Source organism: Trachypithecus francoisi, unplaced genomic scaffold (genome assembly GCF_009764315.1).
Source record: "Trachypithecus francoisi isolate TF-2019V2 unplaced genomic scaffold, Tfra_2.0 Lachesis_group13, whole genome shotgun sequence".
In the NCBI taxonomy this organism is placed as follows: Eukaryota; Metazoa; Chordata; class Mammalia; order Primates; family Cercopithecidae; genus Trachypithecus; species Trachypithecus francoisi.
In genome coordinates, this window is record NW_022681458.1 from 5,421,859 (window position 1) to 5,442,591 (window position 20,733).

Sequence of the window (20,733 nt, forward strand, 5' to 3'; positions counted from 1 at the left end):
AGCATTGGGCAGTATAAAAATGAATCATGCAGATAACAAAACCAAAAAAGGCTTAGAAAATGGTTAGGAACATTTGTGTGGTCCTGTGCTGGTTTCAAACACTTCACTCATTCTTTTTTGCATTCACTCAACTGCATTGATTCGCATATATGCTCTCTTTTGATCTCTACGACAATCCTTTAATGAAAGTGGAGAAGTAATTTTGAGGGTGAGGAAACTGAGAAGAAATATTTCTAACGCCATGGAGCTAATAAGAAGCAGAACCGAATCTATCACCCTGCTCTCATGCAGTCCTGTCCCCAGCTCTGTCCCGCTAACCGTGTTCTTTCTGGAGCTTTTAAGGCAAAATACTTTAAATCACAAATTAAAATTTAAAACCTCCCAAGGGTACTTAAAATGTCTACTAATGTTTAATTTGTGTGCTCCTATTTCAGGAGTACATCTTTTATGTAAATGGCAAATGCCCCACATTCCTGTAGCTGAAACATACTCGAGCACAGTGGAGACGCTGGCACGAATCCACATAGCATGATTGTCTGCGCTGCCCTGGCCTGTTAGGGTTCTGCTGAGTTGAGGGGCAGGAAATGGAGAAGCCACGGCTCTAAGGACTCAGATGCTTTTCCCCAGGTGCTCTTTGTACCCTCAGTGAATTCCCCAGGCAGTGAGTGGCATCCAGAAGGCTTGTGTCGTCATGGCTGGTTTTATCCTAGGTCAGGGTCTCTCCACCTCCACTCAGTTGACATTCGGGACTCAGTAATTGTGTTAGTCTGTTTTCACACTGCAGATAAAGACGTACCTGAGACTGAGTAATTTATAAAGAAAAACCGGTTTCATGAACGCACAGCTCCACGTGTCAGGGGAGGCCTCACAATCCTGGTGGAAGGTGAAAGGCAAGTCTTACATGACAGCAGGCAAGAGAGGTGGAGAGCCAAGCGAAAAGGGAAACCCCGTATAAAACCATCAGAGCTCATGAGACGTATTCACTACCATGAGAACAGGATGGTGGAAACTGCCCCCATGATTGGGAGGAGGCTCCAGGCAACGCCATCAAGAAAGCCAAAGCTGCTTTTCTCCCAGCTGCCTCAAGTTGTCTCCCACCAGGTCCCTCCTACAACACATGGGAATTATGGGAGCTACAGGTCAAGATAAGATTTGGGTGGGGACACAGCCAAGCCGTAGCAGTAAAATTTGGGTGGGGACACAGGCAAGCCGTAGCAGTAATTCTCGGTTTGGGGGCCGTCCTGTGCACCACTGGCTGTTCAGCAGCATTCTTGGCCTTGACCCACAAGATGACATGAGCATTCCCCACCCCAAGTTGGGACAACTAAAATGTCTCTGGACATTGGCAAATATCTCCTGAAAGTGCAAATTGCCCTGGTTAGAATGAGTGTGAGACAGATGTGCCTCCTCTTTTCACTCACCACCCACGGGCAGATATTCTCTTGCCCCATTTCTCTGAAATGCATTGTTTCTTCTCAAGAAAAATGCATATTATGCCCAGAGAATGTGGTCAGAATGGCTGTTATTCTCTGATCATGCACTATGCCCAGGGACCGTGACATGCATTTTGCAGAGACTGTGCGAGCTGATCATCACGATTGCCCTATGAATCGAGTACTAGCATCATCCAACATTATAAATAAGGAGGCTAAGTTTAGCAAAGCTAAAACCTGGCCCACATTTCCCAGGATAGAAAACAGTGATGGCTCTTCGGGCTACACACTTGGCAGAGGCCTGAGACTTTGAGAAGGTGGATCTCGACCCTGTGGCCCAGGCTCTCGCTAAGATGGTCCTAAACACGCATATGAAAACTGTGTCCAAGAGCACGTGTTGGTCACACAGATGGTAGCAAGTCCAGGTGTATGCACGGGTGTGTGTGCACATCAGAGACTGCATGAGGTAAGCAAACTCAGCTACTCTACCAGAAGAGTTTATGGAAGAGTCAGGCCGTCCTCAGCCATCCTCAGGGCAAACGAACCACTGTAAATCTCAACTGCGTTCGAGTGATTTAACGTCCTATCAAATCTCATTCAAACTAATCTTGTTCCATATCAAATGTCAGTGATATCGAGATTGTGGGATCTTAGCAGGCCCTGCATAAATGCAAACCACCAGGGAGCTTTTCTTGGGAAATCCAAGACTGAGAAACAGGAAGTGAGAAATGTTCTATAGCAGTGGGTCGATCTTTTAAAGCATTTAACCCACCTGAAACCACCACCCCTGAAGGACTAAAATCTCAGTGGCATAAACCCATGCAGAGGTATCCCTGGCATTTAGGGGCGAAGACCCATACCTCCAGCAGGAAGCTCTGGGAACTTTCTCTGCTGTCTTCCTCAGCCACCCATCCCATCAGGGCAGATCCACAGCACCCCATGTTTCCCCAGAGTTCTGAGATACCTGTGCTTAGCCTAGATGTGACATCCCCCAGATCCATTATGTATGTATAGCCAATGTCCTCAGAGTAGAAGCCCAGTAAGGCAGGATTTCCACATTCCTAGTAAAATAGACCATGCCCTGGAGCTGCTGCCTCCTGGAGAGGCCCCAGGAAGCATCCAGATACAGATGCTTTAAAGCAGATTTAAATGTATTGCTGCTCTGCCAGATCTGACCACAGGTATCACTCGGGTCCCATCCCAGGTTGCTGCGAGACTCTTGGAAGGACTAAAAGCCGCGGCCAGCAAATGGAGTGTATTCCTGTGTGCCCAGGTGATTTTCCATCGGGCCTTTTGAGCGGCGTTATTTTTCTTCCTCACTTGCACGGAACCCAGGGTACAATCAAGGTTAGCAGCTCGTACGTTGAACCAGATGGAAAGCATTTAATAATGGCTCACCGATGATGGGCTGCCATCCGGGCTGCTGGGGGTGGCCTTCCGCTGCCCACCGCCTGCCATGCCTTGGGCATTTCAACCATGAAACAGGAGCAGAGTATTAGACTGGAATGGAGAAGAAAATGTCCCCCTCTCCCTGGGGTGGGAGAAGGATCCAGGAAGCACCATCAGGAAAACCAAAACTGCTTTTCTCCCAGCTCTGAGGTCCCACTCTGGCTGGAGCTCCAGACATCCTTCCTGGGGTCCAAGGTCATGGTGCTAACAACTTTCTTACCACGTCAGGAGGCGGGTGTCTTGGAAGATCTGTCCAGAGAAAAGGACACCAAAGAACGACCCTCCCACGGCAGCACTGCAGGCCCTCTAGTCCTGGATTTGAGGAGAGCCAGGGGTCTCCTGTCCATCCCTCCTCCCCTCAAGGCCCACCCCATATCCAAACACGGCTCACTATTCTCTCTGCCTCCTCTGCACCACAGTCATAGGGTGGGGCTGAATTTCTTTTTTTCAGTATTAACTCCCCTCCCCTCAGGACACTCTACCCCTTGACCCAGCCTCTGTTATCCCTCCTGGCTCCAGGGAAGGACCCTGCAGTGGAAATCAAAGGAAAGAGATTTTGAGTTCAGATAACTGGGAATAAACCAGCAAATCTTCCAGCCCCAGGCAGGACAAAGAAGGGGATTTCTAGAAGGAAGAGAGAGAACACAGTCACTGGAGCATTTCCGAGATGGAGCCTGCCCCTGCAGACAGCAGACCCCAGGGACGTCGGAGGGTCTGGGACAGCAGGCCATGGTGCCCTGGGCCCTGTGGGAGACGGAAAATCCCCCCAAAGCAGAGGGTGCCGCCTGGTGAGTCCGGGTCTGGTTCAGTGTCACCCTCCCTCCCTGCCCCTCCACTGCAGTGTGGGAGGAGGCAGCTGGGGCAGCCCCAGGCAGCAGAGCAGCAGAAAAACAGAAAAGGGCCAAACCAGTCTCACCGTCCAGCGAGGCAAAAACAGCAGCCAGAGCCACAGGAACAGGGGTGGCAGAGGAGCCCTGCAGAAGGCACAGGCAGTGGCCCTCTCAGACATCCAGGTAGACAGAGAAGCCTGAAAGACCCCCACCCACCCCAGCACTGTTAGCCCCTGGGAGCCTACTGAAATTCCAGGGTAAGGGGGTGGGAGAGACCGCTGGATGGACTGCGATGGCAATTCAGCGCAGCAATTCAGTTGAATGCCTTTTTACAGTTCCATCTGTTGCACAGCTGAGCGTGTGGATTGCAATCGATGCCCCTCTCCCCCTCCCCACTTTGAATTTACTAGGGAAAAAATGTATTTCTGCCTGAACTTGACCCCTAGAAGGCTCACAGCAAACATGTAATCCATTTTTATTGTCAAGGAACACATTTAGGTAGAGAACTTTTGCAATTTCATGTTGCCATCCTACCTACTCTTATTTTCCCTTCTTCTTGGTATGTTTGCCTCTTTGCATGCCATTGAATCAGAATCCCACTGAAGTAAGACCACGTGTATGTGCACCTGAGGATGTACGTGTGTATCAAGAACATATTTCCAGTAAGTTACAGCCCTAGTTTCAAATCTCTAAGCTGTGAAGCCCTTTGCAGGAAATAGGAGCCCCCTGCAGTGGACTCGGTCTGTGGGCCCCTGGGGACTGCAGAGCTGTCCATTGTGGGTCTGTGGGGCAAGGACTTTCACAGGGTGGTTTCCAACCTAGCAGCAGCCCCCCACCTCACAGGTCAGATGAGCATCTGGGTCTGCCTTTGTGTTGGCAAACAGTTCTTTGTGCAGAGAGGTCTTGGCAGAGGTAGAGGTGGTGAGGGCAGTGCTGGGAGCCCAGCCCCTCTCTGAGCCCCTGCCCAGCTGACTTGTCTGTTGAAGTCTCCGCCGTTCTTGTGGCTCCAGGTAGAGTCAGAGCACTGACTGGCCATTCTGAGAGCACTCTTTCCAACCACTAGTAAGGACACGCACAAGCTGGGGATTCACTCTTTGTGTGGCCTCAAGAGGGCAGCTGATTGGCACAGTTTAAATGAAGGCTTTGAATAGGAAGTGTTGCCCCTGGAGGTGTTTACCTTAGCAGAGGAGATTTAAAGGGCTTTGCACAGGCCCTGGAAGCACACAGGTGGTAGAGATGAGGACACCAGTCCCGCAACCTGAAACTCTCCTTTCTGGACAGCAAGTGGCACCTTCTCTGTGCCAGCCTTCTCTCCATGACCATCTCGCTGGACCCTAGCAATCATCCCCCCACCAAACACGTTATTGCCTGAAAATAAAATAAATAAATAAATAAATAAAAACTATGCAGTATGCTCAAGTGTTTCTCTTTTTATATCATTTCAAACAAGTTAACCTGGTGGCTTTTGCTTTACGGTAGCACTCTTTTTCTAAAGTCTTCATTCAGTTGGCCTGTGTGTGCCGCATCTATCCATGTATTACTACCACGCATGCTACTCAAGTGCCAAAACACACTTTTAAAACTGAGACTTGATGCGTTTTTAGGAAACAAAAATCTTTATTAAAAAAAATAACTTACAAATTGAGAGAACTCTCTGAAATGCGACTGTTCGTTGTGTGCGCAGATTTGCAGTCCGGAACAGTTTTTTGTTTTTTTTAAATGTAACTTTACAATACTATTAACGTCACAAACTGCATTACAGAGCAGTTTTCGTTCCATATCCCGTGCCGGTACAAAACACCACACAGATATAAAACTATGGTAAATAAAACATTTCAGCCAAGACTGGCATATATTTATATATTTATATATATTTATATATATATATATATATAATTTCAAAACAGCTAACAATTAGTGTCATCCTTAGTCAAAACTGAAGTCAAGCTAACCTTAAAACTACAACACTCTGGATATATGTCAGCACTATGCCTCCCAAACAATATTTAAAATATATTTAACTTTCAAATACATTTATAAGGTACACCAATAGTGAGAAAATAAAGTCTTAAAATTTAAATACAAATCACCATATAAAAAATTCAGGAAACACAGAAAATCCTATCTTACAGAAGTCCAGGCAAGCCCATCCTCAGCTGGCTCTGATGCACAGCACTGCTGCACGACACAGCTCTGCCTGTTGCAAAACTGTCGGCACGTACAGCCACACGACAGCTGCGTCGTCAAGAGAAAGAGAGAATGGATGCAGGGGGCACGTGCTGCCCTCTTCACACTGCTCAAGCATCAAGACCCGAAGCTACTTTGCTTTGCTCTAGAACACCACAGGGCCCATCACCCTGTTCAAAAACAAGCAACCCCGTCGCAGAGCCTCTCCAGGGCGGATCATTTGGTGCTCTGCTCCAAGGCAGAGTACTCCGTTTCTGAGACTCTGGAGGCATCGATGAGCTTGGTGAGCCCTGTTTTGGCCGAGTATTTGAAGATGAAGGCCTTCATCAGCTCGTACCTGTAGTTGCGATTGATGAAGCTGTAGAGGACAGGGTTAACGCAGCAGTGCACCAGCGACAGGCACTGTGTGACGTGCAGGGCTGTGAAGAGGGCGTGCTCCAGCCGGCAGGTGAAAGGGATGTAGTGCAGGATCGAGAAGATGTCCAGCAGCACCGCCACGTGGTAGGGCAGCCAGCAGACGAGGAAGACCACCACGTAGGAGAAGATGATCTTCCGGCTGCTGTGCTTCTCCTGGTCACCTGACGCCGAGATGGCTCTGGCCAGCAGGAAGTAGAAGACGGCGATGATGGAAAAGGGAACGGCGAAGCCCAAGACCACAGAGACCAGCTCCATGCCGATCAGCCACTCCTTGATGCTGTGCTCAGGGTAGAAGGACCGGCAGTAGGTTTCATTGTTGGACGCAGATGTGACGGTCTTCAGGTAGTAGGTGTCTGGCAGAGACACGCAAAAGGCCAGCAGCCACACCAGGACGCAGACGACACGGCGTACCATCTTCTTCCTGCTGCTGGAGGTGTTGGTGAAGTAGGTGATGGAGAGGTAGCGGTCCACGCTCATGCACGTGAGGAAGAAGATGCTGCCGAAGAGGTTGATGGAGAAGATGAGGTGTGTGACCTTGCACGTGAGCTCCCCCATGGGCCACTGGTTGTGCTGCACGAGGCTGACCACCCAGACTGGGATGGTTAGGACAACCCACAGGTCAGCGATGGCCAGGTTCAGGATGTAGCAGTGCGTGTCGTAGCCTGTGGTCTTGGCCTGGATGTTCACCCAGACCACCACGGAGTTGGCAATCATGCCGATGACGAAGATGAAAATGTAAATGAAGGCGAGCATGTAGAGCAGGACACTTTTGTTGGGCATGTTGGGGCACATCACCGTGTCCACCACGATGCAGTCGCTGCTGTTGCATGGCCAGCTGATGTCCGAGAAGTTCCCTGGCTCCGAGTAGTCGAAGACATGCAGATCCATCGTTCTGAGGGCGGGCAATCTAATGACCTACGAGAAAACCAAGCAAACAAAAAAGATGGAAGAGAAAAGTCACTTCATTAGGAAAAACTCCAGTTTCAGGCAAAATGCTTTTCCAGGGCCCTGATAGGCTCAGCTGTTTGGGTTTAGCTCTGTAATGTCTTTGCAACAAAGGGAGAAAAAAAACATCCATAATAAAACTCTCCAAAACAAAATAAAACATACTTCGAATCTAAATCCATGTGGTGCTCCAAGACAGAAACTGTGTTTGCTTTCTCCATCTTTTCATGGCTATGTTCTCAAGACACCGCCAGGCTGGCTGTGCCCAGGGTGTGAAATCAACACAGTACAGGGCCAAAGAAATGTCAGGCAGCGGAGCCCCAGCCACCGCGATGCTGATGGCCTGCTCGCTCTCAGCAGGGGACAGTGGAGCCATTTTATCTACGTCCCCAAAGAATGGCAGGGTTGTCTGCTCCTGGCACTGCTGTATTACAAGTGTCCTGCTTTGGTGTCTTAATGAAAGCATTTCAAATCCTCCTCCAAATCTGCATTTAAAATGTGACTCAGCACTCTACTTTTCTGCTAAATTCACATGTAAACCTGGCTCTCAGGCAGCCCCAGTGTGCAGTCACAGAGCCTCTGGAAACATAGCGAGCCTACGCGAGGTGGCCCACAGCTTCACTGCGCCCCAAACCTGAAGACTCTGGGTTCACAGTGTGGTTTTCAATGAAGGGCAACCAACCAGCTGTCTCAAGCTCTGCGTCAGCACCTGTTTGTCCATTCCTTTATCTGTTCAACTGCTTCAAGAGCAAAGTGTGCCAAGACTCAAAGCGCAAAAACCACCACCTGCTGCATTTCAGGAGGGCTGACGATTTTCCCAACTGTTTTCCCTGCTGACCTGAGGTGAGACCAACACTCCATCACCATTTCACTGCCAGCCAGAATTCAGCCACAGGGTACCATTGTTATCTGGCAGTGATTTCTCCAGATAGACTGACAGGGGCTGTCTTCTACTGTCATTCCGCCCATGGGAAGGCCCTGACATCCCTCCAGGCCATGGTCCTGGGTCAGCAATTGGCCCTGCCTGAACCCCACTGTAAAATCAAAACCTCAGCCCAAGGATGCAGTTGACAGTGACATAGTCGGGTGGATGCCCTTCCCCCTCACTTGTCCCAGGTAATGACTGGCCTAGGGTCAAGTCATTATTTACCAAGTTCATTTAAAGTGGACTCCAGGTTACCTTTGAGAATTTCCTGGAAGATCAGGGACAACGGTCAGGGGATCAATGTCCAGGTAGCTACACTAGCAGGACGCAAAGCCACAGCTGGGAAGCCGCCCACTCCGAGATCAGACATTCCTGGCTTGGAATTCTGGCTCCTCTACTCATTAGTATTTACCTTAAGAGTTAATCTGTCTGCATCTGCCTCCCCAGGACAGCAGCACCTACCTCACAGATAGCCTAAGAAGAAAAGGCCTAATTCAGAGCTTGGCCCTAGCCGGTGCTCAGTGAAACGATGCTCAGTAAAACGATGCTCAGTAAAACGATGCTCAGTAAAACGTCTCCCCCTTCTCCCTCCCTGGCCAAGAAGAAAGAACCCTGGTGATTCCCCCACCTAAGGCGAGTGGTTTTTCCCTTTAGCAAAAAGCAGAACCTGGTTTAATTCTACTCCCCTTGAAAACTGGCTTTACTGGCTGAGTAATAAATATCCCCGGTGGAGGGAGACTCACAGGCTCACACAGAGACTGGGTTGTTTGATGGGTTTCTCCTTTGGGACAACATGAACAGATTCCCTGAAAAGTGAGAAATTGCGCGGCCTCGGCTCCACAGCCCCATCGTTCACAGCAGAGGATCTCGCTTAAACCTCACTTAGCAGAGACTGCTGCAGGCTTCTGGGCACTTCCCTCTGCAGGATGGGAATCACCGTGGGGTCCCCTCCTGGTGACCTAACCTGACTCAGTGTCCTCCATGGCTGACAGAAAGTGCTGGACCTCCCATGACAGCCGCATCCCCTCCCCACTCTGAAAGCCCTCCATGGAGGGAACCACGCTGGTCCTGCAGCGGGAGGCCTGGCTGTCCTCAGAGTCACCCACTAGGAGGAATCAAGCCCTGTGACCATTGACTTATGACAAGCCCTGATGCCCAAGCATGGGAGGGTGCCCGTGGAGGTGAGCAAGGTCAAGGTCAGGACAGAAACTCAAAGTAGGAGGCTCGGCACACCTGTCCTAAGACGCAGCTCTAGAACTCCAAAAGGATGTAAGCCCAGCAGGGAGCCGAGGAAACCCTGGCCTGCCAGACGGACAGCCAGCCCCAGGGCAGACAGCCAGCCCCAGGCTGTGCCTTGAAGCTGCTATCTCCACCTTCCCTTGGCCACCACCCAGAGCTGACGTTCCACTCTCCACCCTGTGATTCCAGCAGACAAGGATTTCACCTTTGCTCTCCCACATGGCTCTACTGCAACTACCTTTTCCTTTGTCCCATTTCCTTAACACAAAACACATTTGCATCATGGCTTGGTTTCCAAAACACTTTCACCCATGATCTTATCTGACCCCAGAGTCCCGGGGAGCAGAAAAGCTTGAATGGAGGACGGCCCCACAGCTGGGCAGCAGCAGGGACAGCAGCTGGGTCCAGAGGGCAGCTCGGCTGGCACCTGGCTTGGGCTCCCTGCTCTGTCCCCACTGGCACAGCCACTCAGCAGGAGGTGCCATGAATCCTGGGGTTTGGGCCATTCACAGGGGCCAGAAAGAAACGACCCTCAGTCTTTGTTCGCCAGAACTTGGATCCTGAATCCACCCCACCTCTCTCCCCCACCATGGTGACAGTCCTCTGGCTCAGGTCTTACTCGCCCTCCAGTGTAGAGACATGTCAGGTGCCGGCTGGCCAGGTGCCTGGCCACTGCTCGGCATGGACGGCCCCTGCAGGAGGCCAGGTCACTCAGTGAGAAGGCGCCTGGTTCCCACATCTCCAGTGTGTCCTTCCTTCCAGTGCCTCCATTCTTGGCACAAAACAGACACTCACCCGCTTTGAGCTACCAGCAGTCTTCAGTATTCTCAGAGCCCAGAGTGGGACTGAGAGGTGGAAAAGGGCTCAGAGACCCCCATCCAGTCCTTGGCTTTCTACCTCTGCCTCTTTGGGCAAAGAAAATTTGATTTAGGGACCACTGACCACTGGTCCTCTGAGTCAAAAATAATATTTCTGAGATAGGCACTTCCCCGCTCCGCCATCCTCCCCTCTTTCCTTGCTTCTCCCCTCCTGGGTGGCACAGTGGGAAACTTCCAACAAGGGTGTGGCTATTGCTGCCCAAGGGCTGAATGAGAGAGCAGAGGCTGGAGCTCCTCACTGCCCCACCGATCACCGGCCACCAATCATCAGTCACTGATCACCGATCACTGATCCTCAATCACTAACCACCAGTCAGTCCAAGGAACAGCAGCCCACACTGGGACTGGCCGGGAAACGAAGTCAGAGGCCCGCACCCTGATCACCTGCTTTCCTCTAGGGGCCTGGACCAGCCTCTTCCTTCCCACCACCAAAGGCTCCAGTGGTCAGATAAAGGAAAGTATAGCGAAAAGGGAGATTAAGCAGACAGTGCAGCCATCAAGTCCTCTGCAAATTTAAATGGGAGCTAAATAAAACAAACAACAACAACAAAAAAGTGTCATACAATAGCTCAGCCTTTCGTCATTTCGGTATTTTTCATGCATTAGGTTTCAGAAAAAAGGGCTGTCTCCAGAAAACAGATTATTATTTGACAAAGACAATCAATCCCCTTATTCAAAACAGGGAACTGCCATGTAACATGGAATGTAGTCTGCGACAAAGGCTCTGGCCGCCCCAGCCTGCGTGCAGGACGTTTAGGGTGGGCAGGGCCCACTTGCATTGAACACCATTCACTGATGGTGTGCGTCTGCCACTGGAGCAAAGAATCTTCCTAAATTACCTGCTTAGACCTTAACAAGTGACACTCTCAGAATCCCTGATAGGAACAAAAGCTTCATAGGGCAAACTATGAAATGTGTACCCAGGGCCCCTGGTTCCCAAAGGCCTGGTGACAAAGCTCCCTGCAAAATCTGAAAGTGGAGAGAGGGAGGGAGGCCTCTAATGAACCCCAGAGGGCCCTACACAGAAATCACAGGTCCCCTCAAGCAAAAGCAGGGGATTACCTCATCCCATACAGAAGGCGCTGATTGCATTCCGCACAGATCTAGATGGGCCAGCCCGTGGGCCCTTGTATACATTCTGAATGCCTCTCAGCCTGTGCCGGGTCTGTTTACGCTGGGAAGCTGGGACAGCCGATAGCCACAGGGTCTGAAGGAGACATTCCACTTAGACCAGTCACCCTCTGCTGGAATCAACCAGCAATTCTATTCCCGCTTGAGGCCAGGGTCTAAGAAACATTTCTGGGTGTGAATGAAACCTGCCCACTGACTGGGTTTCTATGGCCTCAGTGCCCACGCCAGGGCAGGCAGGGGAAGGAGACCCACTTCTGACACTCAGGTTCTAAGGTTTCTGCATAAAAGATTCCAGGCGGAAGGAAGGGGAGGGAGTGCAGAACAAAGACGTTTCTTTCCAGTTCTGTGATGAGACAAATTCACACATTTCTCTCATCAAAATATTCATGTGTCTCCAAATGTACACAAGATGCTTTTAAAGCAGTATTTATTTACGAGCAAACACTGGAGACAACATAAATGTCTTTCAGCAGAGGCATGACTCAGTAAAGCCTGGTGTCTCCATCTGGAATACAATACAGCTGTGAGAGGGAGGCCTCCCTTCATCCACAGGGAGAGTTTACGGCACGCTGTTCAGTGAAAGACAATGCGCAGACACACACACACACAGCACAATCCCAGCTATGCAGAAAGACACACAAAAATTACATTTATGTATTTTTATATGTAAATATATGTGCACGAAGGCATAGAAAAAGACCTGTAGTAAGTATCAAACTTGGGGCCGGGAGGGTAGGAGGAGGGAACAAAAGGAGACTTGTAGTTTTTGCTCTATAAACTCCTGTGTTATTTGAAATTTGACATCAAGAATTATGTAAATGTTCATAAAGGGAGGAATGGTCCGCAAACAGTCGAGGCTCATGTTCCATTTTCCTGGACCACAGAGACCCAAGGGAGAACGAAAAGCAGTGAACGTCAGCTTTCATTCCCTTTTTCCCAGCGCCTGCTCTGTTTTATCTCATTCATTCCTTCGTACAGGGGTCACCTTTTCAGCGGCCCTGTCGCACGTTGCAGTGACAGGGAGAGAACTTTCCTATGGCCAGCGATGGCGAGCACCTGTCCAGCTCTCCATCCCTCCCAGCCTATGGCCTGCAAAGGGACTCCTCTGTCACTCACAGCCCAGATGGGGTTCCTCTTGTCAATTGCAGGACTTTTCCCGGAGATTCACCTCTCGTTTCTGGGATTTTTTATTCATCAACCAAGTATCCTTGACAACGACCGTGCTGCAGCAAGCAGCCTGGGGTATTCAGCTGCATCCAAATGGTCTCCCTGGGCTAACTCTGCAAGCTGAGGGTGAAGCCAGAATTAGAGGCACTCAGGTTTAGAGCCTCCATGGGTGGTGGCTAAGTATGCAATCAGCATGTCCTCATGCTGGTTAGTTCCTTCCAGAGAATGCCATGTGTTCAGGCACCCAACCAGTGTTCCCCCAAACTCCCTTACATATGTTTGCAGTCTCCAACCACAGACTCTTCCCCACTGATGCTCTCTGCCCTTCCGATTCTCCCACCTTCTCCTGGCCCCACACCACACATCTCTATTCTGAAATGTCTTTTGTACCATGACGTTGTTCACGTTTCTTGCCCCTCCACCTCATTCCTACCAAGCCCCGCACCCCCCACCAAGTCTTCTGTAACTTTATGTAGCTACAGCTATACAGCTATACAGCTACAGCTGTACACAGTCGGTGCTCAATGAGCCAGCAGTTAATCATGGTCCACCGAGACCAGCGACCATGGCCAGCAGTGGAGACGGGCGTCCAGGAGAGACTTTTCTGAAATTGTCACCGAGCTGGTGTTGGCGGACTGAGCCTCTTGTTCGAGGGGGCACTGCTCTGGGGCATGTGAGAACAACAGATTAGAAACATCTCCCCGCAATCCCCGAGACCCCACCGGCTAGCTGGGAAGGCACACAGGCCCGTCAGCTCCCAGGCATGAGCAAGGTGGTGCATGCCCCTGCAGCAGGAAGATGAGGGGTTTCTACTCTGGTGGCTTATGGGGCCTTCAAGGAGGTAGTGGTGATCAAGGATGTTCCAGGAAGGCACAGCCATGGGTAAAGTCACCCAGCCTGGCTGAGGCAAGGACTCTCCACAAAGAGCAGATGGAGGTAAGGGTTGGGCCTTAAAGGGTGGGCAAGGAATGTGGCCTGGGCTTGTCCATGCAGGAACCAGGAAGGTCTAGAGCAAGGCCATGGCTTTGGGGCAGAGGAAGCTTTGAGAATGGAGGTGATACGAACCCCACAGGCGGCTTTGCAGTGGGGTGCTCTGGTAGCTGGGTGCAGACCAGGCTGCTACACACACGTCACTCCTCTACAGTGGCTCAGATAAGATAACTCAGGCCAGGCCTGGGGCCCCAGGACCAGCTCCCAAACGAGGGGCCCTCTGGCCCTCTAGGCCCTGCAGGACCTCTCCTCCTTCACTGGCTTTCTGCAGTGTGAGACCTGTGTCGTACAAAGGAATTTCATGAAGAAACTTGGTATTGTCCCAGACAAGAGCTGGGACAGTGGCCCTCACTGTTTGCACACCTAGCAACTGAGGCCAGGCCAGGTGAAAAGACTGGGTTATGGCAGGCTTGTGGCTAAGAACAGAGTTCTCTTCCCCTTTCCAATATCTCCAGGGACTTTCCAGCGGGAGTCATGCTACAAAAGCAAATGCTCTGGTCTCTTTGAGCAGATACCTCTTCCACCAGGCCAGCCCCGGCTTACGCTGAGCCTGAAAGTTAGATCAGGAGAATCCACACTACCTCTGAAGAAGCATCAGGCAACTGCGCATCACTGAGTGGGGTGTGCGTGGGCGTGTGTGTGTCTCTGTGTGTTTTTAACCAACGCTACATCAAATCTATGGGGAAACCAACCAAGTAACCTAGGGGAGAAACCCACGGAAGCTTCGGCCCAGGTGGACTCTCTGTGACTATCCGCTAGGGCTGACAGCAGAATGGAGAGCTGTCTGGCACCTCTGCTGCCAGCAAATGGAAAACAGTCTCAACTGCACATTCACCAGTGACCTGAGTGATCTTATTTTATGCAAGTACATACCTGCTTTGAATGGCTTGAGAACTCAACAACAACAGTAACTACAGAAAACTCTATACCCTGATTCAGATACAGTCCACCTCTTCTCAGGGTCCTTAGACATACTTCACATGAACACGTGGGGCATCCTCGTCCACTTTAAGGATTTGGTGGATCAAATAAATCCCACATCCAGAAACCTGATCTGGTCTATTGTGCTCAGCTGCCCGACAAGGAAGCAAAACTATCCCCACAAGAGCAGGTCCAGAGATTCCCACGTCACAAAGGCTGCCGTCTGGGCTGGCCCACTGTAATCAGAGCCCTGATTCCCACCCAGCTTAGGACAAGGACCAGGCAGTGGGAGGTCAGCCAGGCTAGGAGAGCCTCCTCACCCCCCCGCCCTCAGCCAGACACAATGGCTTTCCAAGGAGGATGCTGTGCAAACTTAGGCTCTGCATATACAACTGAGGGAGGATGCCCACATATCTGTTATAGCAGGAAAAGCAAAATATGCTTCCTATCTGGCTGACCCAGCCTTCAAAACGCAAAGTCCCCCACGCTGCCCTGGGCTCGTTATCTGTCCTTTTGCCAACAGCGGTTCAAGGCCACCTGAGATAGTCTCAGCACCCCTCCACTTTTTCAGTGCCTGGAACAAAACACAGTCTGCTTCCAAAACTACTTGCGGCTCTTTAAAATTATCACCATAAAATTATGCAATTCCCTGATCACTTTAATATCGAAGCAATAATGCCTTTTTTTCCCACTTCCAAATTAGTAGATAAAAGCATCAAATATTCCCTGCAGGAAACCATCAAGTATTCAAAATCAAGGACAGCCCCCGCACCCCTCCCTGTCCTGCTCTGTCTATTTCTGGCTTGCTCGCTTTTATTTCAACGGAAAATAGGTGTCCTGGAGCTTTGTCTTTTCTTTCCTGGACTTTAATAACACTTGACATGACACAATCTTTAGTTTCTTTCTAAATTATGCCTACACACAGGCAATGCAATTGAAGGCATTTTAATACTATTCTTGCTTCTAAGAGTAAAACTAAGTTCTTTGGTTGCCTGGTTTAAAGGTACAAATGCCTTCTGGCCCCAAATTCCCCTCATGTTGTACAAAATCACTGAGAGAAATCTAAAGTTTTGCAATCTTTGAGGTATTTTTCTTTCCCCTCGGTTACTCTTAAGGTTTATAAAGTGACTGCCCTTCAGCCTCAGGTTTGAGTAACTTCAACCAATTTCCCTCACATCGACTTGAAAACAGGAGCTGTCTCCCTAAAATGATCACACAAAAAGCCACTGTCCCTGATTAAGTAGGGTTTTTTGTTTTCGGGGTTTTTTTTTTTGTTTTTTGTTTTTTTTCATTCAGAAAGCCTATACTTGGCCTGTTCTGGGCCTGATTAAAAATCATAATACCTTCTCAACGCTTCAACGACTCGCTGTTAATACGGAGGAAACTCACCCCCAAAACCCTGTGTGTGTTGCACAGGCATGCCGCCTTGGCCATACTTTATGGAACTTTTTTAAAACGACGACTGCAATGTCTGCCCCTTACAAGAAAAAGGCTGATGGGCAGCAAACTACAGCCATTTCTCCATTTTCCTTTGCTTTCCCACCCCCATCCTGGGCAGCTTCCCCCTCCCCCCAATCTCCTGGAGGTTGTGGCATTAAGCTCTGCAGTTGTATGCACATTCAAGTGTTTATGGCAGAGACTGGGGAAAAAAGAGCAAATTGTTTCCAAGCTAGAGCTCCCATGTGCAACTTTGCTTTAGAAAAAGGCTTTCCATCTGGGGAAAGCTCATATTCTGATGAAAGAAGGACGAGCAGTTTATTCATTTAAAATCTATGGAAAGTTAAAGCACAGAAACCAGCAGCCTCCACTTTCTTTGCTAGGCGTGCCTAGCTGATGTCCACATTTTTCCTGGAATAAATAAAGGGACACTAAAGGCAGCATCTGCCTTTAAAAAAGAAAAGAACAAAGTGACCATGTTGAGGCGTTGCAGACTGAAATTTCAGGGGATGTCACTGCACCAAATACCTTCAAAGGGCTGTAAACCAGTTAAGGAAGCTCTCTCCCACTTTTGAAAAACTAAGTAATCCTGTTGTGAGCAAAAGGAAAGAAAGAAAGACAGAAAGAGGAAGAGAGAAAGAGAGACAGCCAGTCTGATTTTTACAACTTCTCATTCTCCCCGGAAGTTACAAGCCTTGGCTAACCACCCATTCCTGACCTCACTCCAAAGTTCTCCAGTCACTCCTTAAATCTTTGCACATGCCAACAAAATTGAACAAAATCCACATTTTACCTGAAGAGTACATTTAAATTGCAAAATAGTAGATTTGTGTGTGTGCTTCCCCCCCCCACCCCACTCCCAACAATTGAAGTTGGACTTAACACCTTCTAAGAGAACAGTACTCAAATTAGATTAGCAAGCATGCCATCAAGAGAAGAGAAGACCAGGCTGTATGTAACATTCACGTTTATAGCTTCCGGACTTACAGACTCTGGTAAATCCCCCAAAGTACTGAATTCAAATACATCTTGGACTCAGAAAGATTCTCAGCAGTTTTCTGCTCCATTAAGGATGCCTCTTCATAAAGTGTTCATCGTTCTGGAATTACGTATTTACTGCCAATTTTATCTGTTTCCAAACTGATATACTAGAAGCAAAACAGGTAAACAGTGGGTGCCAAGCTAATCCCCATGCCAAATTGGTCAGGAAGAATGGATAGTCTGTGTTCTTGCAAAGTTCCCCTGCTTAGTGGAGCTTAAATAGCCACACAGCAAATAAATACCAGATTCCTAAATACACAAGGAAATTTCCTTCTGCAAGTGACTTAAGAAAACTGCCCTTTGCTTTCTGAAGCGAAAGGTGAAGCCCTCCGAATTAGCAAAAGCACTTTGCAATGCAGCTACGTGTAGCCTGGGTTTTTAGAACCAGACCCGCAGACTCAAAAGCACCTATCTCAGCGATTTTAAAGAAGTCCTTTGAAAAAGACCCCTTGGCTTAAAAGCAGAAGCCATGCCTTCTTTCCAAGCAGAGCTGCTGCCCGAGCACTGTTTCCTTACCTCTGGGCTGGCTCGGCTGGCTGAGCTCGCTCGCCTTCCTGGCTGTGCTGTGCGCTGGCTCCCTTAGTGCTGAGCAGTTTGCAACAACTGTGAGCTCTGCTGGCTGCAGACTTGCATTATATACACTGCAGAAAAGAGCCTCTAGCCTCTAGATGGCAGCTTTGTAACCCACATCTCTCTCTCCCCCGTGCCACCCCCATCCCACAGGCAGACACACACACACACATACACAGAACACACCCCTCTTGTAAACCTCACTAGTCTGTTGTTTCCTGCACAAGCGCACTCTTGGGAAACCCCAGCCTTCTTTCATTTGCAAAATCTGATGAAGCCACAAAGTCCGAACCCCATGGGGGAAAACGTCAGCCAAAGAAAAACTGTAAAGAAACTCTAGTGCTTGGCAAAATCATCAAATATTTATCTGGTCTCAGGTATATCTTGAACAATCCCATTAACACCAAGAGTTCCTGTGAATGCCTCTTCGCTCTAGGGAAGACTTTGTTCCCAAGACAAATTACTCTGAACTTCTGAACTTCAGTGTTGATTTGCTAAGCCTGGGTTTTCTTTGCTAATTCCTCCAAAACAGAAGTAACAGTTTTGGTATGCCCAATGAGTCGATACCACACCGTATATCCCCAAAGTGGGGAAAAAGAGTCTTTATAATAGATTATACTTGAATATTTTTATTTGTAAAGAACTTCAGGCACAAAATCCTTGAGACTCTAATCAAGATAGTATTCTACAGTGTCTGCCCAGTGCCAGACACGCATTAAGGAGATAATAAATGCCTTTCGATAATATCTTTTTCTGAGATGAGTTTGGCAAACACTTTACTACAATTATTGAAATCTACATTCTTATTTGGAAGCGTATTCCTAAAGTTCCACCCATGGGAGGAATTCAACCTAAAAATGTAATCCAGGCGACACTCATCTCTAATGCCCCATTTACAAAAATCACCCATAAGACAGGGACCCAAAGGCCACCCGCCAGCCCGTCCTCATGTGCAATGCTTTGGCTTTCGTATTGCTTTCTCATCTCCTGGGGTTCTTTAAGAGCGGCTCAAGTGGAGTGTGTGAAGGCACCAGCTGTATTCACGCCTTCTCCAGAGCTAAAACTTCTAGAGATTCTTTTTATACTTCTACTAAAAATAACAGCAGACGCTCGGTCCCAGCGCTGAATCTGGGGGACTGGGAGGTCAAAGTCTCACGTGGCTAGAAAGTCGCATTGTGGAGAAAGCCCTTAACAAAAGAAATATTTTGTTTAGATAAAAGCTTCACATTTTTCTCCTGAACTGGCTGCCCAGAGGGAGGCGAGGCGCACACCTGCTCTCCGGGGGCCTCCGGAGGGGTCGCCCTGGGGCCGGCCTTTCCCAGCCCGAGCGCAGCGTCCCGCCACCGCCTCTGCAGAGCGTCGCAATCACTCTTCGTGTCACATCAGCCCCAAGCACATCTCCAGGCTTCCCAGAGATGCTGGAAAGGAAAACTGCGAGCGGCTACGACTACCCACACCCAAGATCTAGGCGAGACCTCGACCCTCCACAGCATACGTGTCCTGACTTTTTCCGTCCTGTTTCATTCTTGTGGGGGACCCTGTGTCTGAACCTGCTGGAAATGTACTGGGATCCCCTCTGGACAGAGGCTCGGTTTCCGCTTTCTGTGGCTGTGGCGGTGACTCCAGGGCCTGTCCTTCAAAGAACGCGCTCCGCATTGCAGAGCCGGCGCGCCCGGTGGAAACACAGAGTGGGTGTGACTCTGTTCTGAGCTAAGTGTGCTGTCGCTGGAAGAAAGGCCACATGGACGGGGGGCCCCTGACAGGATGCAGTTGCTAACGTGGAGGAAGGAAAACGCAACGCAGTTTTTTTTTTAAAAGGAGAACCCACTTCGTGCGTCCGGGGCCCGCCCTCGCTCCGGGGCCAGAATCCACAAGGCCGCCTTGCAGCAGCCTGCGCCCTGCCCCGCCAGCGCCGGCCCCGCGCCTACCCACGGTCTGAACCCAGCCCTGCAGCCACACACGGCCCCGTGCCCTGCTACAGCCCCACGCCCTGCCCCGCCAGCCCCGGCCCCGCGCCCACCCAGGGCCCGCACCCAGCCCCGCACCCACGCACGGCCCCGCGCCCATACTTGTTCCGCACTCACGCACGGCCGGGCACCCGACCCAGGAGCCTGAGAGGATTCGGGCCCCGGGGTCACCGCCCTTGCCCTTCGACGTTCCCCACCCGTCCCCTAGTTCCGCCGGGCGGGGCTGCAGGAGGCTTCCAGACGGGGAGGGGCGGACCAAGCGCCGGCGAGGAATGGGGAGGGTCGGGAACCCTGGGCAGGCTCGCACCCTGGGAGGAGGAGCTGGGTGCTTGGGGCCTGAACTTTGCTGTCTCCTTGGGCCTCCCACTCTGTGTCAGAAAACAGTCCTGGGGGAAAACGAGAGGGTAAGCAAGCAGGGCCAGCACTTTGGGAGGCCGAGACGGGCGGATCACGAGGTCAGGAGATCGAGACCATCCTGGCTAACACGGTGAAACCCCGTCTCTACTAAAAATACAAAAACTAGCCGGGCGAGGTGGCGGGCGCCTGTAGTCCCAGCTACTCGGGAGGCTGAGGCAGGAGAATGGCGTAAACCTGGGAGACGGAGCTTGCAGTGAGCTGAGATCCGGCCACTGCACTCCAGTCCTGGCGACAGAGCGAGACTCCGCCTCAAAAAAAAAAAAAAAAAAAAAAAGAAAACGAGATTCAATTGCCCTAGGACCTAAAAGGTCTCTTTCAAAGTTTTGAAGAGTGTCCCTGTTTTGGAAATTTGTGTTTTCAGTGTAAGGGCAGAACTCCACCTCCATCCTCTAGGGGTCCCGGCTGGGTCCGAGAATTAAATTGACACAAGATAGATGAATAGGAGGAAAGCACACTGCAAGTTTCACGCGGCATGGGAGCCCTCATAAAGAAACCGGCCAGGCGCGGTGGCTCACGCCTGTAATCCCAGCACTTTGGGAGGCCGAGGCGGGCGGATCGCGAGGTCAGGAGTTCGAGACCAGCCGGGTCAACATGGTGAAACCCCATCTCTACCAAAAAATACAAAAAATTAGCCGGGCGTGGTAGCGCGCGCCTGTAATCCCACCTACTCGGGAGGCAGAAGAATCGCTTGAACCCGGGAGGCGGAGGTGGTAGTGAGCCGAGATTGCTCCATTGCACTCCAGCCTGGGCTACAGAGCAAGACTCTGTCAAAAAGAAAAAGAAAAAGAA

The 20,733-nt window shown here is 50.2% G+C and overlaps 1 protein-coding gene across 3 annotated transcripts; it reads right to left on the minus strand.

Annotated features, from left to right (window-relative positions):
- Positions 1–5,305: 5,305 nt before the first annotated feature.
- ACKR3 (atypical chemokine receptor 3) lies at positions 5,306–19,764 on the minus strand. Of its 3 annotated transcripts, XM_033229788.1 has the most exons (3): positions 17,507–17,668; positions 12,551–12,721; positions 5,306–7,231 (listed from the first exon to the last, which is right to left on the minus strand). In XM_033229788.1, the coding sequence occupies exon 3, from the start codon at positions 7,202–7,204 to the stop codon at positions 6,116–6,118; it is 1,089 nt and encodes a 362-aa protein (XP_033085679.1). In that variant the 5' UTR covers positions 7,205–7,231; positions 12,551–12,721; positions 17,507–17,668; the 3' UTR covers positions 5,306–6,115. The 3 variants fall into 3 exon arrangements, with proteins under 3 accessions (XP_033085679.1, XP_033085680.1, XP_033085678.1); XM_033229789.1 differs by lacking the exons at positions 12,551–12,721; positions 17,507–17,668 and adding an exon at positions 19,630–19,764; XM_033229787.1 differs by lacking the exon at positions 12,551–12,721 and having other exon boundaries at positions 17,507–17,659.
- Between the last annotated feature and the right edge of the window lie 969 nt (positions 19,765–20,733).

What these genes read in the sequence shown, in the direction of transcription:
- ACKR3 (XM_033229789.1), bottom strand. Translation starts at nt 7,204, where the DNA reads ATGGATCTGCATGTCTTCGACTACTCGGAGCCAGGGAACTTCTCGGAC.